Below are 22,068 nucleotides of genomic sequence, written 5' to 3'. Positions count from 1 at the left end.
TGAAACATATGTCAGAGGGACAGATTGATGTTTAATCAACCAAACTATGCCTGTGCATACTATATAATACACAGCTTAGCCCATATAGCATATATTGCTAGAGCGGTTAGCTGTTTACCTTTGTGCAGCTGTTTAGCTTAAATTGGTCACGATTGACCGAAGTAAACAGCTAACTGTGCTATAGTTTGCCATATTTTGTTGAGTTTTGGGAACATACCAGGTATCTATTGACAGATAAGTGTTTTGAGAAGTTGGTTTTTGCCACGAGTCTTGGCCACTATTGGAAAGCCAATGTATGTAACTGTTTGGAATCTAAGCTAACTACAGCCATCGCCCGCCACAAAGTAGCAACTACAAACTGTTCAGATGAGCCACTTTTCTAAGCTACAGGAGGTGAATACTTGGAGTTTTTCTTAATTAGTTAGTTAATAAAAAAATACTCTTTATCATTCCGTGTCACTACAGGGTAGTTACTAAATGATAGAATTACTGTCCGTCCTATGGAAATGTTAGACCAAGACAGTCAGGTAGAACAATGGATGGACTGCAGATAGAGTCACCTGTCACCTTGGGCCATACACTGCTTTAACATGCACATATCCATACTGCCTCCAGCAGTAGATAAGAGATACGTATAGCTCCTGTTGGGTGCAATTTGTAACCCCGTTGAGCAAGCGTGGCTACAGCAAGCGAAGGAGCCCGAGAGATTTGTACTTGAGCACCACAGTGAAACCGCTGTGACACATCCTCCTATTCAAGGGATTTGTTTGTGTTACTGCTTTAATGTGCAGCAGCAGGTGCCTTTTCCTCCATTTCGCCAATTCAATTTGTTTCCTGCCGTGAAAATCTCAAGGCTTTTCCTTTTAGTTTATGGGTTGTATAGACCTTAGTGTGAGCCACTCTGGGAGGGAACACAGAGAATCTGATGTGATTGTGAAATTACCCGGTCTCAGACTGTAATGGTAAACACTTTACCCTGTTGCCTGCATGTTTGTATCTCACTGCTGTCTCAACATTGGCATTTGGTGATGTCAGACAGGTGGCTACACTGCAAAAAAAATCATCTTCTACAAACAGCTCATCAAGAGACATTTGCCAACAGCAAATGGAGGAAGCATTTATTTCTTGAAATTAGACAAAGATCTGGCAACTACAAAACATATCTGACCTTAAAAACTAAAAACTTTGGGGTACTTAAAGCAAGATTATTTGTCTTTTAAATTATCTTAATGTAGGGGTTTTCTTTACACCTGGAGTTTTACCAGGAGGTCGAATTGCCCTTTTGCTATGTAGAATGCACACTGCAAGCGACAAAATTTAGATTTTGACTAATCCATATAAGAATGACTACTCTGCCCTTGACAGTGCATCTGCCTTAATCATCTGTCAGTATTGCACATGCAGAGTGTTTTTATTAATGTGTCATGGCTCAGGGACTGCTTTGTTTTGTACTCCTATGTGTAATTATCGTGTGTGGATTTTTTTGTCAGATTTGCGACTTGTCCATGCAGTGTCGGCTACTGGGGCACACCTCCTGCCTGCTCATTCAGTTCAGCAACCTCTCTCTCGTCATCTCTTTCAGTTGGTTTTCCGTTTCTTCATTAAAAACATTGCATACAAGAAAGCAGGATGAAACACGTAATGCCTTTATTTGCCATTATCAGCCATCTCTCTCTCTATCGTCAATATGGTGGTTAGGCAACTAAAACCATTATGGTTAGAGAAAGCACGTGGTCATGGTATGTAATTACTGTATATGCTAATTCTCAGTCTGAGATAATATGGCCATATTATAAATCAGGCCGTTGCTACTATGCTAACGCTCTGCTGCCCTCTATTGTCCTCCCCTTCTCACATACATTTTGCGGTATTCATGCTGCAAGTCGCCAGTTGCCTTGCGACGTCAAAGTAGCAGAAAAAAATGAGTCACTACTGTATGGCTGACAATCCACCACCACAACTACACTGTGTACAATTTAAGTCCTGAAATTAGAACTACTTGTTGTAACTTCTTACACTGAAATTACCATTTAGCAAAATGTCCCTCACAACTTTCTAATTAGACAGCCCATACTCATATATCTTCTTCTTAATGGGGGATTCCTATAAATAAAGGCCAGAAATACATACTCTGTTTTGGTGTCACGTCAAGACTATACTTATAGGAGATAATGATATGGTGGAGGCAGCAGTGTTCAGCTGTACTACCTCAGCGCTTGTCTTGAACTCCAGAGTGTGACAGCAGGATCGCAGCACTGGCCTCATGTCCTAAAGGTCTAAATGTCTCGAGCGGGTCTCTTTGAGCTGATAATGGCGATGCTAAATCAAAGAAGCGTGTGGCCACATAAGGGTAATTTACATCACCTCCTGTAGCATGTGGATGTTTCTGTTAATGTTTCCTCTCAGTGGGCATGGCTGCACTCGAGGCCACATTTTCTCCTTGCCTTGCCCTCCACCGACTCATATGGAACTGATAAACCTGTAGTGGCTTTATCTTTTAAGTTAAACTGGGCCTTTGATGCTGTCAAACTTCACTCTTATGTAACCGTCAGGGTCTTGGATAATGTCAAGGCAAAATGTTGAATCCTTTGATGGTTTTAACTCCCAGGATGGGCCTGTAGTCACTGTATTTTTCTGAAGTAATCTATGATGCCAATAATGCTTTGAAAATTAGAATTTAATACCCATTTCAGAGCAATATTATAACTTTGGCTCAGGAATATATGTGTATATATATATTTTGAACTTTTACAGCGTTGAATTGGATATAACCAGGGACATACAGGATATCTCATAATGTTCTGTCACTATGTATATTTAAATGGATATTAATATTAATATTTTGTGTTAAAATAACACCTTTAAATGATTTTATGGCTTTTTGAAGAGTTATGCTCTTTATTTTTTTTATTTTTTAGAGGTATGCACTTTCTGAGGACTTTCTAGTTGTCTGTTGTTTAGCTGACAACTTGTGATCTTCTTCCTAAGAAAAAAGATATAATAAAATATAATAAAATGGGAGAATAAAAACAGTTAAGTCAATAAACCTTCCAAAAACCTTGTCTGGAATTTCTTTTTGTCAGTTTGAAATAAAAAACTTTCAGTTTCTTACAGTAATGTCAGTATTCTAAATGCATTCATTGACCTCCTGTCTTCATTTTTGACCTATATGTAAACTTAAAGTGTCATAATATTGATGTGATGTGTGACGTGCTATGTGACATGCTAATGTTTTCCAAGAAATAATAGCCATAGCCTTATCATACAAAGACCTTGTGTGACTGAATTATTTCCTCAGTAGGAATGAACCTTAGACCACATTAGAATAGAATGTCTGACATTGTCCTGACTGAGTGCTGCTTGCTGTCGTGTTCAGGTGGTCAGCCGCGTAGCAGCACAGCAGGGCTACGACTTGGACCTGGGCTACCGCCTCCTGGCTGTGTGCGCTGCCAACAGGGACAAGTTCACTCCAAAATCAGCAGGTAAGACCAGAGTTTTCTCAACCACCGTCTCAGGCCATCTGGCCATGCTGGCCTGTCCGGGCTCAAAGTTCCTGTCTGCATTCTTGGCAGCATTTCATAGTACCCACCCATTGCTACTAGACTGTATAAGATCCTGAAAAGTACTGTACACCTTAATGAAACAGCATTTCAAGTATACCAAATGGTCACTGGCAAATGATGATTCATTTAGGGCTTTCTGCATGATCAACAGTCCAACCATATTTTTTTTGCTTTTTGGGGGGTTTTCAACAAAAATAGTTATGCAAAATTTTCCTTTTTAAATCTCACTGTGAACTAAGTATTACTCCCTAGTATCTGCATAATGTTTGACTTCTTCATGTCGCATCTCACTTCCAAACTTGTTCACAACATGGAGAACAACAGCCCGATTTGGTTTCTTCTCTGGAGTTTTAAACAAAGTGTGTGCAGCAGTATAATCCATTTGTCACACGTGACAAAACTACTGTCTCAGTGATGATGAGTTCCTGTTTTCATACGGTACCATCATCTTGGTACAGTGATGGATTATTGGGACAGATGTATACTGCTAAATGTTGTTATCAAGCTGGCAAAAAAGCATGCTGAAGCATGATGGGAATGAAGATGTATAGGCTGTCAGAAGCACAGAAGATAACAGGAATATTTTGTGCTCCTTTTACAGTTTTTGATTTGTGGTTTCCACCTGTCTTGGGTTATAAAGAAAGTAGGGTTGTGCAATTGCTTCTGTGTGCTCGGCCTCTCTGCTGAGCTGTCAGACCCACATATTGTTTGAATTTTCACTTGTGTTTGCCTTTTCTGATTTATGGCGTCCATGGGTTTTATATGTGATAATATAAGGCTTCAAATCATGCAATGTCACTCTTATGTCACCAATGGGAGGGGAATCGTTCTGTGCCTGCAATTAACTTTCTCTGCCAAATGTTCTAATTCTACTTAATGCTAAAACAAATCTCAGGCCCTACTTTATAGGCTAAGATAAGATTGCCAATTGATTCTCTGTCTGAATAATTTGCTGCAACAGTAGTCATTTGGAAACCGGCAAGTACTCGAGTCTAGGCAGCATCCCAAAGTGCATTTCATGGACAATTATGTACCTGTATATGCATGAATATTTTGAGAGGAGAGGCCTGTAGAAAGAGAGAGCAAGTCAATGGAAACCACTGAGGAGGCTTTCTCCTGCAAAGCTCCCAGAAGCTCTTTAGAGTGGAGGCCCCAGTCGAGGAGGTGGATGTTAAGGCGGATAGAAAGCCCTCTCTGGCAGCCAAGGGAGATGGCTCTTAAACGACACTCCCACAGGGCCCCACGGGCACGACCCACCGAGTGACAGGGGAAGAGAGTGAGTCACATGATAGGGCCGGGATGGCAGCAGCAGGTCAGCCATTCACCATCAGAGACAGACGAGTCTGTGTCTGCCGTTCACTGACAGGACGTTTGGAAGCCTGAAAGAACCGAGAATAAATCTGAGAAGCTAAATTGAGTCTGTGTAACGAGAACATGGGATGAGGTGAAATTTATGTTTAATTGAATACAGCACACTGTGTGTGTAATGATGTTTTAATGATAATTCATTTAGCCAAATCTGACTTTTTTAATAAATGCGTCTTCCATTTGTTGTATAACAAGTTTTTTTAATGGTTTTGGATATAGTCAGCTTGAATCTGTTCCACCTTATGTTTGTTCCTTATCTCTGCTAACAAAGTGACTTGTGTACCCCAAAGCCTGGGAGTTTGCTTGAAAGAAAAAGTGTCCAGGGAGAATTTGAAGCCAAATCTATCTCTCAAAACCGCTGGCCTGCTCAGACGTCATGCATCTTGTAATCTGCTCTGAAAATCTGTGTTAAAAGATCTCCGGGGGGTCACGAGTGGGGCGGTCTCCTGCAGAAGACTTCAGGTCAATGGATGAGCACTAATAACTAAATTAGATTTAGTGTCCCGTTTTAACCAGCCCTAACTTGTCTTGGCTCTGACCCATGGTGTGGTCAAGCTATTACATTTCTTTTATGTCATCTAAATTCCCTTCCCGAACATGGGAGAAAATCGAGGAAGAAAATTGTGCTGAGGTGAGGGCAAAGCTGATTTCAGCAGTTGGAAATCAATGTTCACAGTCAACTTAGAGCTGAAACAGGTTGTAGCGTTGACAAATCGATTCATCATGAAATGCCTCCAGCAGTTTAAGACGTGAGTTTGTTAATTTTTTGTGAAGAAAATCGCTTAGAAGAGCAAAACTCAAAGAAATAGACCTTGAACCTAAAGACACCAGCAATATGTATCTTCTAGCCTGAGGAAAACTTGATTATCACCTCCTATTGTTTTTATCAGTGAACATATGTACAGTTTCTGGATTTCAGCAAAGTGAGTAGTTTAGTGGTTTAGTGTCTCTTGTTGTTTGTTGCATATTATGTGCCTCTGCTGTCTGGAAATGGAAAACTCTGCACCCAGTGTGATTTTGTGAATTATACGACTGATATCTTCAATAGATGTAACCAGGGGGATCGGCCAGTTGTAGTTCTTTTGCCTTTTTGCAAGCAGCCCACAATGCTTGGATAGAGGTGGGGGAGGGGCGGCTGTGCGCTAGTAGTGACCTCTTTGTGAATGAGATTAGCCTGCTCTATTAATCTGTGATTACTTGGACTGTCTTACCACAGGGCGAAGCCACGCACTTGGAGCCGTGGCAACATCAAAGCAGGGAGATCACTCGCTTGGTGTGGATAAACTCATCAGGGCCTCCTCTCTCTCTCTCTCTCTCTCTCTTTCTCCATCACAGGGTACATGACAAACGCTGTTAGGCCTATTTCATCAGTGCCTCACACCTCCTGCACAACTGCGGCGGTTCAGTCTGGTTCAAGAGCATCGACAAAACGCTTAATCACGATTTTTCCTCCTAGAGGGTCAGAATGGCACATTCCCAGTCGTTTGCGCCTCAGCAAGCTCTTGGAATTCCTCAGCTCGAAAGAGTGAAAGGAGGCACCAACTTAGCTGGGGGGGGGGACTCAAAGTTTTTCAGCTCCTCGAGCCATTCATTCTCTCATGTAACAAATGCCTGGTGAACCAGCTATTCAGCAGATAATTAGTTGGGCTTCAGCTCTCACTTTGTCAGGCTGGTTTGTCTCCACGCTCCTTTTACACATGCAGGGCTGTTTTCAGGTTTGATCAGTAGATTTCGTGGGTTGTAGCTAACAGTGTCTGCACAATAAAAACATCCTGGCAGCCGAGTTTTTATCCTTTGTTTCATCTTGTTTATCTGGTTTTAATGGGAGTTTCCACAGTGGGATTTCTGGTGGGGTTCAGGAGTAGAATTACAATATGGAGAACCAGAATTGCAATATTAAGTGTAATAAGTTAAAGAATAAAGAGAGAGGAAGCTATAAAAGTGTTTGAATAAGTGACTGTGAATCAGATGGATGATAACAGTTCTATTTAAAACTAAATCTACAATCCAGGTGAGAGAATTAAGTTTGTGTCGAATGCTATTGAATTGCTTTAATACTTTTTCTTCAGTTAAATGGAAAGAAGAACAATATTTTGGTGCTAGCAGAAAAATTGCCTATATTCTCAAAGAAAAAAAGTAGGTTGAGGTTAAAATGAGCATCTTTCAAGAGTCCCGTGAAGGTTTATACTGAAGTGGTTGACAGTAGTTCGCTAGAGCGCAAATCTAATGTATTGTAAAGTTCCTGTAAACTATAGTTTGAAGTGCTGATCATGCGTCGCTATTCCAGTGCCTTCCAGTGAACTGGTGCTTAAGAAGCTGAGGTCAGACATGTTGTCACTGAGCTGCAGAAAGGTCTCCGATTCTACACACAGTACCGAGGTCAGATAAACACTCAAGAGGCCTGCAGGGCTGTAATTTCTCTTCCCAGAGCTTTCCACACCAAAATGTTTTTTTTTTTAAATCTTCTCCACCCGGTGTGCTTCAACATATAGTTTAGCTGCGGCTTTTCCTAAATAGAGAATAACACAGATCTCTGAAAACATTGTTGGTGGCCAAGACCTTGTTTGATTGTCAGCAGCAGTTGAAAAATGAGAAATAAACAACCATTTGTTAATCAGATTTAAATGCAGATTTAAGACTTAAGGCAGCCATGGTTCCTCAAGTGGTGTCTACTATTACATTAGTCCAAGAACTGAGACCCAGTTTAAGGATGAGTGTTCACTCACCCAACCTACTATATAAACGTATTAGTCTGTATTTAGTCTTGTCAAGTCAAAATCTTCTATTCTTCTCTGGCACACCACCCACATCTCTATAATTACTGTTATTTACAAGAGAAAGTCAGAAAACAGATTTTCATTTCATAACTTTATTCATACCGGAGATGCAATAAAGTTACGCCTGAACCGTAATAACAAATGGAAATATTGTACGTATACATTATTTTATTCACATTTCTCCAAACTCTCATTTGACATCTTTGGAAACGGAGTCTCCACTAGAATTTCTAGTTACATGAACTTGAAAAAAGCTTTGCTGCACAGCATGAGTTTGCAAAGTCTCAAGGGTTTTTACAAGGTTAAAGGCTTATTATGTGCAAGTGCATGCACCAGATTCTTAGAAAGATATGAGTGTCACAGAAGTTATAAATCTACACTGTGTCCACTTTCGACAATCTGTGCGTTTCACACTAGATGATGGCTGCATGTGAAGTTGTCCAGTGGGACATGATTGATGTGTTAACTTGTGTTTAGAGGTGCAGGGCTGTACGTCACCTGCTGCTCACTTAGCAGATAGTAAATACCATGAGAGCAAATACAGACAGGAAGGACTAGAGATAAGAGCTGCTGAGCTTGTCTGTCCTTCCTCCCTTCTATATAGTTGTCGCAGTTATTATGTCTGTGGCAGTGGGAGGTGATTTGTAGCATCTCCAGCCGCTCACATACAGCTCTGTAATTTGCAGTGCAACAAAATTGGATGATTGCATATTAAAATGCATTTGCATCGTGCCTTATGTCTAATGAAGTGCTTATTATTGTATTTTAGCCACAGATCAGTTTCACTAATGTGACACCTAAATTGACTTGCTGCTGGTGAGTGTGAGTATTTTTTTATTTGTGGATGACAATAGACGCCTCAGGTGGTGTGTCTGCCCACAGTTTACATGTTTTATATTTATGTAATTATTTATCCAAAAGCTTCCTCAGCCTCGTGTACGCTGAAAGACAAATGTGGTCTAATTGGCCCCTCCCTCTCTGATTCCAACCCTCTGCGCATTAGGAAGCCACAATACCCAGCCTCCTCCTCCTCGTCCTCCTGGTCTTCTATGCCCCTTAATTACAATGACTAGTTTGAAGGATTAAGTCAACTGTGTAGAAGGTTTGGGGGCTAAAATCACTGCTTAATGTACCTACCTGTGCCGTTTCTGCCACTTTTTCGGCATCTCACTCGTTACAAATGTTGCTTTAAATGAATTGATTGAGGCTTCTTTTACTCGTTGCTCTGGACCCGGGCCAAGACACAGGCTGTCTAGCACATTAGGCACCACCCCCCTTTGCAGGTTTGAAATGTGAGCTGCCTGCATTTTTTTTCTCCCTCTCCTCTCCTCCCTCCCTCCTCCCCTCCCATTCCTCCCCTCCCCTCCCCACCCTCTCTCCCTTCTGGCAAAGTGGCTGTGGCTGCTTCTATGTGATGTGTGTATTGGGAGAGCAAGCAATGGATCACTAGACAGAAAAAGAAGATACATCAATAACTGCTGCATACATCCGAGGTGAGGAGATAAGCATTTGGTTCTCTCTCTCTCCCTCTCTGCCTGTTCTCCATCCCCCCCCCCACCCCCACCCCCCTTCTCTCTGTGTCTCCCCCCTCTCCCCCGCCTCTCCACCCCCTCTGTCTTTAACCCTTTGCTGCTGCAGAAGCCAGCTCCTAATTTTGCTGAATTATTTGTGCCGATACGTACCTTTCCTCTTCTCTGACAACAAACGTGTGTCCTCCTCCTCGTGGCTGTTAGTGCTGTATGAAGTCCCCCCTCTTCCCCCGTTTTCCCTCTTATTGTCTCTGGGGTATTTGTTGCTTGAGTGCAAAGAAGCCGGTGGCAAGTACAGCAGGAGCCCATTAGCAATGACTCCATCTGTGATTGGTTTTGCCTGCGAAACGGAGAGAGCAGCCATGAATAATTGATGTGTATTGTGCAGTCAGTCACTGGACACGCAGAGCGAGAGGAGAGGAAAACAGAGAAGCTTCTGCCCCGAAACACAGAGGGAAAGGGGGGGGGGGATGTTAGAAAGAAGAGAGGAAGGTGGGAGGGATAGAGAGACACAGAGAAAGAGCTTTAAAATAGCTGCTGGCTTCAGTAGTGCAGAGATTAAGGTTGCCCTGTATCGCCTTTGTTCTGCTGTTGCAGATTTGCGCTCAGAACTGTTTCTAGACACATGAGTCCCCCTTTTTTCTGTGCAGCGAAGAGTGAGAAATAAGCAGGGACATTGCTGGAGTTAGTCTGATTGAAATGCGGGTGGCATTTTAGTCATGGTGGAGGGAGTCTTCGTTGCTGTGACTGGGACAGAGCTGCAAAGCTGTGAGCTGTCAAAAGGAGGAGACAACAGTTAAAGAGGGTTGTGTTTGCAGGGGGTGTATTCAGTGACAAGAGGGAAGGTGGGTCTGCGGTTGCTGCTGCTGCTGAGAGGAACTTCACATTATTTCACCCCTTGGGGCAGGCAGATAGAGGGTTGATTCCTGCATTGCTGGGTACAGGCGGGCACCCTGCCACGTCTTAAACTAATGGAATGGGGTTTGACAGTATGACGAGTGCCTTGCAGCGCCCCTCATGATAGAGTTGCAACAGCTGACTGCTGCATTTGACCCACTTACAGCTCACACAGAAGGGGTCAAAATGGCCTTGATTATCTCTCTGAGTCGCGCTGACCTACTTGAGGCGGCGTTTTCTGCGAGACTCTTGGCAGTTTGTCACACCCACTCCCCTCTGTGCCACACAGCACAACTACCCACTCTCACTGCAAAGACACACAGATTTTCCTCCTATGTAGTAATCCATGGGTTTCAGATGATTCAGTGATTCAGTGTTCCTCATGGTCTAGTCATTTCTGGTGCACAGGGCTTTTTTAAATAGGAGCAACAGGTTTAAAAAGAATGGGGATATTGCACTGCATTGAGAGGTTAATGCACCTGTCTTAAAGGCACACTTCATCTTTGAGTATCAAATACTCTCTTTCTGTAGGTTTGAAAGATGGCTCTGAAAGATTTGTAGCTTGCTCCTTCATTCAAAGCAGTTACAATGGAACACAGTGGTGATCCAGAGTCACAGCAAAAAACAGTATCAAAACATCCATAGAAACATGTCAAATTTCTCCTGCTGCACAATCCATCTCTCCACCGTTGATCTAAATGCTCAGTAGCTTTTGCACTTCAAAGCTAATGAAACGTCTTCCCTGTCTGAAGTATTATTTTTAGCTATTTTATTGGTGAAGTGCCCATTGTTTAGATCAACGACGGAGAAGTGGATTATGCTGCAGGAGTTTCCTAAGGTCATATTGATAAAAACAATAAAAATCTTATTAGATTTTAGGTGGAGTTTTACTTTAATGAATGCATTTTTGTAGAGATAGATAATCAGCTGGTGTCATCAGCCCCCCACCCACCCACCAAAAACATAAAATATGTCTGTGGGACAACTTGCAACATGCTAAAACAAGAGAGGTTTTTCAACAGGCAAGATGTCTTTACAGTAGTCCACATTTCCAGCTATTCATTACTGGAGATGGTTTTTCCCCAACCAAGTTGTGAAATTGCACTGACCTTTTTCTTTGAAGTTTCTTCAACAAATTCCCAAATCAAAATAACAACAACAGCATGCAGCAGCAATGAATGCCATTTGTGTATTAGCAGAACACGCAGCCTCATTTTATGTTGCTTTTTAATGAAAGCCATAAGTAATTACATGGTACAGTTTGTTTACACCTCTTGTTGTTTTCATTCAGTCAGAATTAAAATAGGATTTTGATTGCATTTGATACTCAATCCTCCAAAGATCAGATTTTAAAATTGTGATTGTAATTACAGACAGTCTCTGACAGGGACACAATTTTATTTCATTTTTTAAGGTAGTCTAGTTTCAGTCTGTCACAGTTAATGGTGTGATTTAAGTGTTGTTGAAGCATTTCCCCGACAACCAAAAGCAGACTTTAGTGGGTGCGCTTTTATTTCATCTTAATTTATGACCAATCCCTCAGGTGAAAAGTAATAACACACACGGCCTTTTTTGTCAGCTGTAGGTCAGGTATCAGAGTGCAGATTGGTGGAAAGCGCTGATTGATCTGTATCTATAGCAGCGTGAGTTACCTACTGCAGAAAGGGAGCAAAGGCATTTACACAATCTTTTACAGTAAATATGAAGAATAGTTGAACAGTGAAAAGATGTTTCAGAGATGTGGGAGATCTGCACCGTCAACTAGTGAAGAGGCACAAACCAGAAAAAGGACGCTGAGACAGTTATGAGAGGTTACCTATGACGGTTGTGGACGATGCTACACATTAAAGAGGCATTAAGTATGACCTTTATCGACCTCTATAGGGCGAACAGCAGAAATTTAAATGGCATCATTAGAACTTAATTCCTCTTTGACATGTCTGTGGCACAATCCACAACCCCCTGCACAAATAAACATTCCCTTTTTCACCATTGATCAATTCTGGTAAAACCTTGGTAATTGCTCGGATAAAGAGCTACACGTGAATTCAAGTTATATTTGAGCAATAGTAATAGAGAAGAGTAGGCTCATTAATTGGCAGATATCATATGGTGATTAGACGTATTGCCATAGAAAACAGTAACTAAAAATAAGCATTCTGTTTAGTAGGGTTTTTTTGTGTTCGTAGCAGGAATGTATTGATGTGACAACCAGAAATGTCTGCATTTTGTTAGTATTGATCAGCAATCTTTAAACTGCCTGCACTGAATATTACCGTCACTTTGTACCATGACACAGTGAAATATAATCTATTTAACTTGAGATTTTTGCAATTCCATTATATCCATATTTTGCTTATTTTCAGGTATAGTATGTTCAATCATCCTCTCCTCTTCTTGGTAGGTTTTTAGACAGTCTGTGAATTATAACCTGATATTTTTCTCAACTCTGCAGTCATCTCATAGGTTTGTGTTTAAATAAGGGGAGCAACTCATACTCAAATGTCTGTCATTTACTGAACATCTTAGAAGTGTTTATAAAGTACAGTAAAATGTAAATTTGAACCCTACAGAAACCAACTGCTGCAGGAGGTGTCAGTCTGACTCAGGTACTTGCTGTGTGTCGAAGTGCTGCACAGGAAACTCATACATATTGGCTGAATCCAACCAACCATCCTCTCATCACAGTCCTTACGTTATCCTCACACTGGACTGTGTCGACATACTGTACATGGAATGACATCATATGTGCTTCTTTTTGGTTGGTCATTTAGACAAGCTACATGGCTGCTGTTGTGTTGTCTGTCAGAGTTTTACAGTATGAAGCATGTCACACACATTGTTTTATCATTTTGCCTGCGTCACAGTTGTCACTTTTTGTTCTCGGCTGTTCACTGAAGTCATTAACAAACTAAGTATATGCCTTGTTCCTCTTGGTGATTTGTATGTTAATTATACCTCAGCCCCCTTACTTTTGTGAAAAGGCACGTAGTAAAAGTTATGAACAGAGTTTATGTCAGAGTAATGTAATAAAACTTAAATGTTAATCATAAATCATAAATTGGAATAAAGCCAACTGGATCTTAGACACAGTTGGCATGGGCAACAGAGTTTCAGTACTGGGCGATATAGAATGACAAAATGAAATATATATGGAATATGAAATGATATTATGTGTATATAGATTTTAATGTCATTTGTGTATAAACAAAATACCAGGCACAGACAATAAGAATATATAAAATAGAATAAAAAATAAAGACACCCAGAGTGTGAAATGCTTTATATGCATTATAAAATAATATAATAATAATCATGAATAATCATGAAAACATTAATAGTAATGCAGGAATCTAGTTTATAGGAAGGAGATGAACACGTGAAAATGGAAAAAGAATGTACATATTCAAAATTTATTGTTGTAATGTAAATCCTGCCTATGGCCAGAAATGTATGTACAGAAAAGCTCAAAATTATCTCAAGGTTTAAGTTTCAGTGTTTCCTGTTTGACCTGAGTGTCTATCATGAGGAAGCTTTTTATTCAAATCCTGCACTGTTGCACATATGGATGACTCTAATGAGCCTAGAGGGGTGCCAGGACCGGGCCCAGGCTCCTCCAGAGTCTGTTCCTACTGTACTTCTGAAGGGAGGCTTTGACCCCAGGCCCACTGTGAAAAGGTTGCAGGTGAATCAGCCACTAGCGTATGTCGCCATGACATTACTGGCCCTGCCCAGCACCCTGAGGTGGGCACTAGTCTGGGCACATCTGCTCCGTGCCTAATTAGTATCATTGTAGACGAGGGCTTAAGGCTGGGCCTTCGTTAATAGCAGCCTGTTGCTCAGGGAAGCAGCCTGGCTCCTGTAAGCCGCTTCCTTGCAGGTCTACTCATCTGATAATCTGGGTGCAGAAGTGCACGGTTAAAAACAGACTCTGTGCTGGTGCAGTCGAGTTTCAGTTTCAGTTCCCTTTTTAGAGGACCGTGTCAGTATTTTTGCAAGTTAAACTCCTTAATTACAAATCATGTCTCTGTTATATTTTTGCTTTTCAAATGTGTGCCGTAGTGTCATAGATTCCTTTTTTAATCAGTAAGCAATCTCTTAAATTGTCAGTTGAGTAATCAACAGTGAATCATATGAATCACATAAAGTTTATTTATATATATCTCTTGTAAAACCTTTAGAAAACAAGAAGATTAGTAAACAGATCAAATTAATGGTACAACAAGATAACAGTAAAAATTTGAGAAAAAGACAAAAGTTACAGGATCACTATGTGGAAATTTCAAGCTGCAGTTAAACAGAATTTCCACACAATAATAAAGTGACATTGACAAAAATATCACACTTACAGGATTCAAGCAAGTTTATAGAGGTGCTGGTTTATTTTTATACAATATGAATAAAAGTAATTGAAAAAATTGTTGCCTGACAGAAGGAAAAATACTTAAAAAAGTGTAAAACACAATGGCACGGTTTGCAAAATGGTAAGCTGTGGTGTAAAGTGTACATGATTTTGAACGGGCTGAAACATGCAGCACCACTGCTATGGTCCTTAAAAAAAGCTCCAAAACTTGACCTCAGAGTTACTGTTGCCAGATTTTAGCTCCTGAATTAAGACATAAAGAAGTAGGTTTGGAGGGAGTTTTGCTCCCAATCAGCTTACTGTAGCAGGGTTAGGGTTAGGGCGACATACAGTAACAGACTGAAGACTGAATGTTGGTCAGGGGAGATGTTTGGCTTTGATGACAGAATTAATTCTCACCAGGGGGGTGAAACGCTATAGATTTCCAACTTGGTGCTTTACAGTAAACCTAAATGGTGTGCCCTGTTTTTAATGAAGAGATTTGTTGCATGTGCCTAGAGAGATTATCTTTTAAAACACACTGGCCTGCAAAGGCGAATGTTTGGTTCCTGTGTAACCACGACCAAGAAATGTCAGTCAGAGCGATGAAATCTGCATAAATCCTCTTGAGGTTGTGGCGTATATTGTATCTTGTTTCAGTTGGTATTCATTTAGTGCCATGTGGATTTATTTAAAGATATACAGTATAATCTTTATCTCTAATCTGTGAACAGACATGCTATTTGAGGATACATTTCTTTTTCTTTGACATTTTTGATTTTGATTTAGATTTACTACATTTGCGTGCATGTACATAGACAGAAGTTTGCATAACAAAGTGGTTAGCTGGGCATTGTAAAGCTGAAGTTATTAAGACAGCAGAAGTGGGAAGTTAAGAGGGATAAGGGATAGCTTTTTTGTCTGTCAGTAATGCAGTATTTAGTGCTTTTTAATTTTGCAACAAAAGACGGCAGGATGTCAAAACAGGAACCCAGAAACACCAAATCCGTAGCATTTTCTTTTTCTCCTTGTGCCGCTTGCCTCCACATGGCCACATATGCTTGTGGCCTCTGTAAAACCTTTTTGGCGCAAGTCCAAGGTGCCCCTTTCCCCCGCCCCCTTTCCCTCGTTCTTCTCGCCGGATGGACATGGCACGACATTGTGGCCATGTGGCCAGCAGGAGGCTGTATTTAAGCTGGGGCAGCTCTGAAATGGGCCATAAAACCTAGCCAGCAAGTCTGGCTCCCCGTGAGGCAACGGGCCTAAGTACTCATTGACAAGACTCCAACATCACTGACTTTCCAGAGAGAGAGAGAGAGAGAGAGCGGCAGAGGAAATAATGCAAGAAAAAAAAAGCAGCAGACAAAGATGAGGTGCAGACAGGAGGCAGTTGTCTGGCCTAGATAGACGGGCTGTTTTATAACTGTTGGCGCTGATGCTTTCAATCCACAATATGTAGCTGTTTCCCCATACTTGTCCACTGCTAAACACTCACTTTCATTGTAATTTTATTTTTATTTGTCTTTCAGCTCATTTTCACCTAATGAAATAGCTGCTTAACTGCATATGTTTAAGGGATCTCAGGGGAAAAATGTCACATTTTGATGCCACATGGCATCCATGACATTCACATGTTCCCACTTCACACATCCTTCCCACTCCATCAGCTTCCCGAAAACACCATTCACCATGAAATATTTCACGAAATGACCCGCCCAACTTTAAAACCTTAGTGACTGAGCTAATGAAGTCAGTTTACAGACTTAGTTTTACACCAGTTTGCATTTACTTCCGTGCCGAAGTGCTGGAGAGTTGAGAGGGTGACCGGAGAGGTAAAATGTGTACCAAGTGTTGAAGGCAGCACACCTGTGAGCTTCGATCTAATTATCCCCACACATGGATGAACAAGTAGGCACAGTTCTGGTCTGTCATGGATTGACAGGTCCGTAACCTGTTATACCTGTTATACCTGCTTCTTAAAAGTCTGCATGATTGACAAGTTGCTTCCATTTCATTGTCAAATTGGCATCAATGAATAATTTGTGGCGTCTGTGACGAGACAAAGAGAGGGTTGATTGCTGCCAGGCGGGCATCCATGGCTCTGTGGTGTCGGAGAGCCGCATAGCAGAGTGGGACATGATTTACGATCCAGACGGTAGTTTACGCTGAATAGTTTGGCCCCAAATGGGCCTTCGTAAGCAATGTCATAGCAACCTGTTATTCATAAAGTTTTCCATATATTATGAGGTAAATGCCAGAATTTTACAGCTCTGGGAAGCCTACATGAGGCACATAAGCGAGGAATTCTTTGGCTAAATCTAAACATGGCAATTGCATTGCCTCTTAGGTGCTTTCAGTAACCAGGGATACTAAGGCTCCCTAGACTCTCTCTTATTTTAATTGACTTTGGCCTGCAGGAGGCTTGTGTCCATTCAAACCTTTCTGGGCAGAGAGAGGGGGAGAGAGGAGGGAGGAAGAGAATGTGAATAGAGCTCCCTCAGAAACTAAAGAGTGCAGCCCACTAGAGCCGTTCTTGTTAGTTTGCTCATGGTCTTTGTTCTCCTTTCAGCCCTTCTGGCTAAATGTCTTCAAACAAGCCATTTGGGGGGTTGTGAATCTTTCCGACAGGTTTACAGCAAAACACTGGACTTCATTTTTACAGTTAGTGTGGGAATAAGCGAGGATGTGCCGCCAATAATGTGTGAGTGTGATGTGATGACTGCATGTGTACTGTATGTTTGTACTGGACGTTAGTGAGAAATCCATGTGGGACGATGCCAGGTGGGAGTCCACGGTTGACAAGGGAGCAGGTGTCTATTAGATGCAGATCAGGGAGGAGGGAGGGAGAGAAGGACAAGGATCATAGGAGCTCTTGGCATCTGCCTTACCTGCTGCCTCCCCTACCTCCCTGTCATGTTTTTAGGGTTATCCTCTCCCAAGGGTGGTTGTCACTATTCATCATGGTTTGGTTGCATTTGATTCTTGTTCAACCTAAGATACAAAAACACATTTATTTCTGCCTCCACCCTAATACCCTAATACAGCGGAGGTGAATGGAACTTGAATTACCTTTTAGAGTATTGAAAAATGGACATGTCTTTCTTGAAACAGTGTCCCCCTTACTTTGGAGAATCTACAGAACATGCTGCCAACAGTAGTTATAGACACTGTTTCTTTGGTAAAATGGATTTATAGTTGATGCAAGGGGATAACGGGAATCTCACCGTTGATACCTAAAGCACACATTTCATAGCTCAACGTCCATTGCAACAGTAGACAGTAGCCTCAGGAAGTGTGTTAACATTATTTCAGTTACTTTTGTGATACGAGTGATATTGTGGAGTGTGGCAGTGGAATGAATATTAAATGACGTGTTACTGAAATGGAGAAGAATCCTGAGCGTGTTTCAATTTGGATCTCGTTGTATTCACTCTCAACTATCTCTACATGCATTATAAACTAGAAAACACAAGTAGCCCAAACTGACCAGTCACAGTTCTTGCAGTCCCCATGTGGTATATCCGTGGCTACCATAGCCCTTGATGCGTAGTTATATTTTTGAGGAGGTGCATGTAAGCTATGTTGTACAGTAGCTATGCGTATAACTCCATTGGAAACTGTTATCTAACAGCAACATGAATTAGAAGAGTTTCTGAAATGTCTCCTCTTTAAAATGTAAATAAATTTGAGCAGCACAAATAACAACACTTCAATTGTATTGGGGTATAGACAAAAATCCTTATATATATATACCTGTAGTGATTTATCCCTCACTACAGGTAAGTGATCAGCACATTTTAACTCTCTGCCTCCTGTCTGTATGAGTGTGGTGAACGGTGGGGTGGGGGGAGCATTATCATTGGAAAGAGCATTGAACAACTGTCAGGGATGCAGTCCACGTCATTTGTCATGCCTCCCTGGGGCTTTATGACAGAGTGTGAAGCTGGGAGCTGCAGGCCCAGCTACTGAACCACCCATCTAGCCCCAGCAGATGCGTTTACCGCCCTTTGCCGTGGCTGACCATCAGGCTGCACAGCTGAGCACCAGAATATCAATACGACTCAGACTCAGCCAGGCCCCTGGGACTATCTACAAGGCAAACAGGATAGGCTCCTCTCCTTATGGAAGACAGAGACCCATTACCACCAGGGAGACCAATGTAAACAGAGCAAAAGGATTCTCTGTAGCACCAAACGGTGGTTTGATTCACTCCAGAACAGTGATTTTGAAGAGCTACCCATAAGACGGTTATCTCCAGTTCTGGCTCTTCTCAGTGAGGGAAACAGATGAGCCTATTGAAGGGCCGTCTGTGGGAGGAGATGAGAAGAAAAACAGTAATCCTTTTGTGTTCATCATCCGCACTGTCCTGAGAGATGCTTGGGTGAGGGAGGAGGAGGAGGAGAGAGAGGCTGTGAGGAGAACTGGTTGGCTGTTCCTCTTCCTGTCATGTGAAACCTGAAGTTTATCCTCAGAGTCAATGACAGAGTGCCTCTCCTTTTAAACAGGTTGGTGCTCAATGGAGGTGGTAATTTTGTGTGGTGATAAGCCCTTTATTTAATGCTGGGGTAGAATAATTCCTATTTAAGTGGCCGCACTGGAGCTTCCCTCCCTCTTCTCTTTTTCTCTCTTTCTCTTAGATATGCATTGTCATTTTTTTTCTGCTTGGCTCAATGCTGCTGTTTTTGTCCTGCGGCTGTTGATGCCGGTCTCGGTGTGAAACGAAGAGACCCTCCCCTTAGCCAGACAGCCTCATGGTGGCACAGTTAGGGGATAAATTGTGGAGACATGTTTATCAACATAGAAGAAGTGCAAGTTACCCCTTGTTGGAAGCGAATAATGGGACCTAATTGAGCTGTAACATGCTGGCTGGTCGCCAGGCCCTTGAATTGAAAACTCTCTCCATCAGAAGGGGGTCTGGGGAGAAGAACGGCGCTGTTGAAACACAGGAGGACGTTCTAACATAGATGTGAAACTCCTAGCTGTGCTTGGACCCGGTTGTAATTAATTAAAACTAACCTACAAATCTGTGCATCTACCTGCCAGTGTGATGTTTTTAGGAGGAGAGCACCTGAGAGACTTATTCTGTCAACCAAAGCACAGCCGTGGATCAATCCTCTGGAGGAACAGCACAGCCCGTCTCCTGGCACCTGCCTTGCCAAGAACCGGAGGAGGGGGGAGAGGGGGGGGGAGGAGGGAGCATGAGCTGGTGGGAAGGAGGAAAAACCCAGCTGCCTCTGCGCCTGAGCCCCGTGCTGCTTTTAAAGAAGTGGGAGGGAGGGGAGGGAGACTGCTGGCACCATCTGTACATGTCTTTTGTATTCCAGCCCTCATCTTTACACAGTGCGAGGCTGGTGTGCTCAGTGTTCAAATGAAAGGAGAGGAGGTGCCTTTTGGGGTGGGATGCTTTGAGAGAAGAAGGTGTGTGTATGTGTGTCGACGCTGAAATTCTGTTCTGTCCTCGGAAATCCGGCGCACTCAGAGGACATCTCGTGTCCTATTTATTTTACCTAAGTGTGTGTGTGTTAATGTAAGCCAGTGTGGTGTCTTTCCTTTACGTGTTTGTGAGTATGTGCGTGTGTGTCAGTAGGCTCTGTTTGCAAGCACTCATGTGTGGTCAAATCTCTAGGTTGCCATGTTTGTGATGGGAGTCAGAAGCTTTTGTTTGTTTCACTATTCCATCAGCCCCATTAGCCTGATGTTTCCTCTCTCACTGACTCACTCATCTCTTTCTGTCTGTCTCTCTCTTTCTGTCCCTTTCTCTCCCCCTCTCTGTGTAATATGTGCTTGGTGGCCCGTCCTTGCATGTGGCAGCAGGGTGGATCTGCCTGCAAGGACAGCCTGCACTGTCTGCTGTCATATTGACGTGGCTTTTTGCGCGAACTGCAGCTGAAATCACCAAGCACTCTGTTTCACCCGCCCGCCCGCCTGCCCCTCCCTCGCTCCTCGCTCCTCAGTCAGCCCAGAAGTGCGGTGAATCATAAGAGGAGGTGGCTGCCCTGCTCTTTGATTGAATCCACATTCCCTTTCTCCTCTGACGGCTCACAGAGAGGCTAGAAGGAGGCAAGGGGAAGGGAGAGAGAGAGAAAAGGGAAAAGTGAGTCTTTTGTAGTTGGCACAGTACAAAAACATGCACTGCAGATGAAAAGCATATGACTCGATCAAATGCGCTCTGTGGTAGCCACCTAACCAAGCGGTAGGTAGGAAGGTGGAGAGGGAAGGGCTGGAGTCCATGTGCAGGCTCAGAGTGAACCCTAGTGGCTGAGAGCTGCAGTGACATGCTGGATTGAAGCGGATCTTTTATATCGCAGCATGAAGGTGCCTCCTTTTGTTTCCTACTGTAAGAGAGGTTTTCTACAGTGTGCAAAATACTTCTCAAAATTAGTCTATTTTTTTTATTTATCTGTGCAGTAAAGCCTTTTTGCATGTTGAAATATTAGATAGTGAGATGCTCCTCACCAGGCAAAAATGTGCATTCAAATGAACTAATAATACAACACATTTTGCAGGTTTTTGGCATTTATTTTTCATGTTAAAATATGTTTCAAGGTAAAGCCATGCTTTGTGTAGGATATAATTTGGGTTTTTGTTGATTTAGTCAAATCTATTGCTAGCAAATTCCCCTGTATGCACTGAAAATGGACAGACAGAACAGACAGACATGGCTTTACATAGTAGAGACTTAACTAATGGTGAATACTAGCCTAAAGTGAGTGACAGTGCATATGAGTGGATCCCACAATCAGGTTTGAAAGACAGCAAAAAATGATGGAATAAGAATCATTAATGTAGCAAATAAAAATATAAAAGAAGGATGATATGGAGCAAGAATCAGTCACTCAATCTGCAAAAGTGTACAAACAAATACATTTGTGTTCTTTTATTCTTTATGATTCAGTGGGAGAAGGTCTCCTACTCCCATCACTTACTACTTACTGCGACTGACATGGGCAGCTAATGTGTATCTTGCTGCTTGCATAAATATAAGTGATACATGTAACCTCTGCAATCCTGTTCCTCCTCTGAATATGTTAAATACTTAATTTTACATTCTTAAATCCCATTTAACATAAATCAGTCCACAAGCAAAATAAAAGTTCTTATATGTCCAAAAAATTTTAATTAAATGTCTTAAACAATTACCTAACTAACAAACTACTATTAAAAAAGTAGAAGTTTCAGTTTTCATGTTTTTTTAATTTGTTTTCAGTTACATTTCTTATTTTTTCCTATAATATGTTTAATGTTGCATAGTTGCATTGGATCATTTTGTCAGTCAGGCCATCACTTTTCAATTTTATGTCCAGGTTTGCTCAGAAGGTTCTCTTCTGTTGTTGAAGAGAAGTTGTTGTTTCGTCTGCCCACCTCTTCTCACATAAATAGTTTTTGCAGGGTTTTGCAGTGCTGCAGTTATTTCTCACAGAAGTGCAACAGCCCTGATAGACTCTTCCTCTTCTCTCTTTCCAGCTCTCCTGTCCTCATGGTGTGAGGAGCTGGGACGCCTCCTCCTCCTCCGTCACCAGAAGAACAGGCAGAACGAGCCTCCAGGAAAAGTGCCCATGCAGCCCCCCTTGAGCAACATGAAGCCCAGCCTC

At 42.0% G+C, this 22,068-nt stretch overlaps 1 protein-coding gene across 1 annotated transcript in view; it reads left to right on the top strand.

Annotated features, from left to right (window-relative positions):
* Positions 1 to 22,068, top strand: part of LOC123983202 (zinc finger MIZ domain-containing protein 1-like) — a 118,151-nt gene that overhangs the window by 83,826 nt on the left and 12,257 nt on the right. The window contains exons 5-6 of the mRNA XM_046069363.1: positions 3,377 to 3,482; positions 21,941 to 22,058. Coding sequence (XP_045925319.1) covers positions 3,377 to 3,482; positions 21,941 to 22,058 — 224 coding nt within the window. The remainder of the gene's footprint in view (positions 1 to 3,376; positions 3,483 to 21,940; positions 22,059 to 22,068) is intronic.

This window comes from Micropterus dolomieu, linkage group LG14 (assembly GCF_021292245.1).
Source record: "Micropterus dolomieu isolate WLL.071019.BEF.003 ecotype Adirondacks linkage group LG14, ASM2129224v1, whole genome shotgun sequence".
Lineage (NCBI taxonomy): Eukaryota > Metazoa > Chordata > Actinopteri > Centrarchiformes > Centrarchidae > Micropterus > Micropterus dolomieu.
This window is presented reverse-complemented; position numbering and strand designations above follow the sequence as displayed.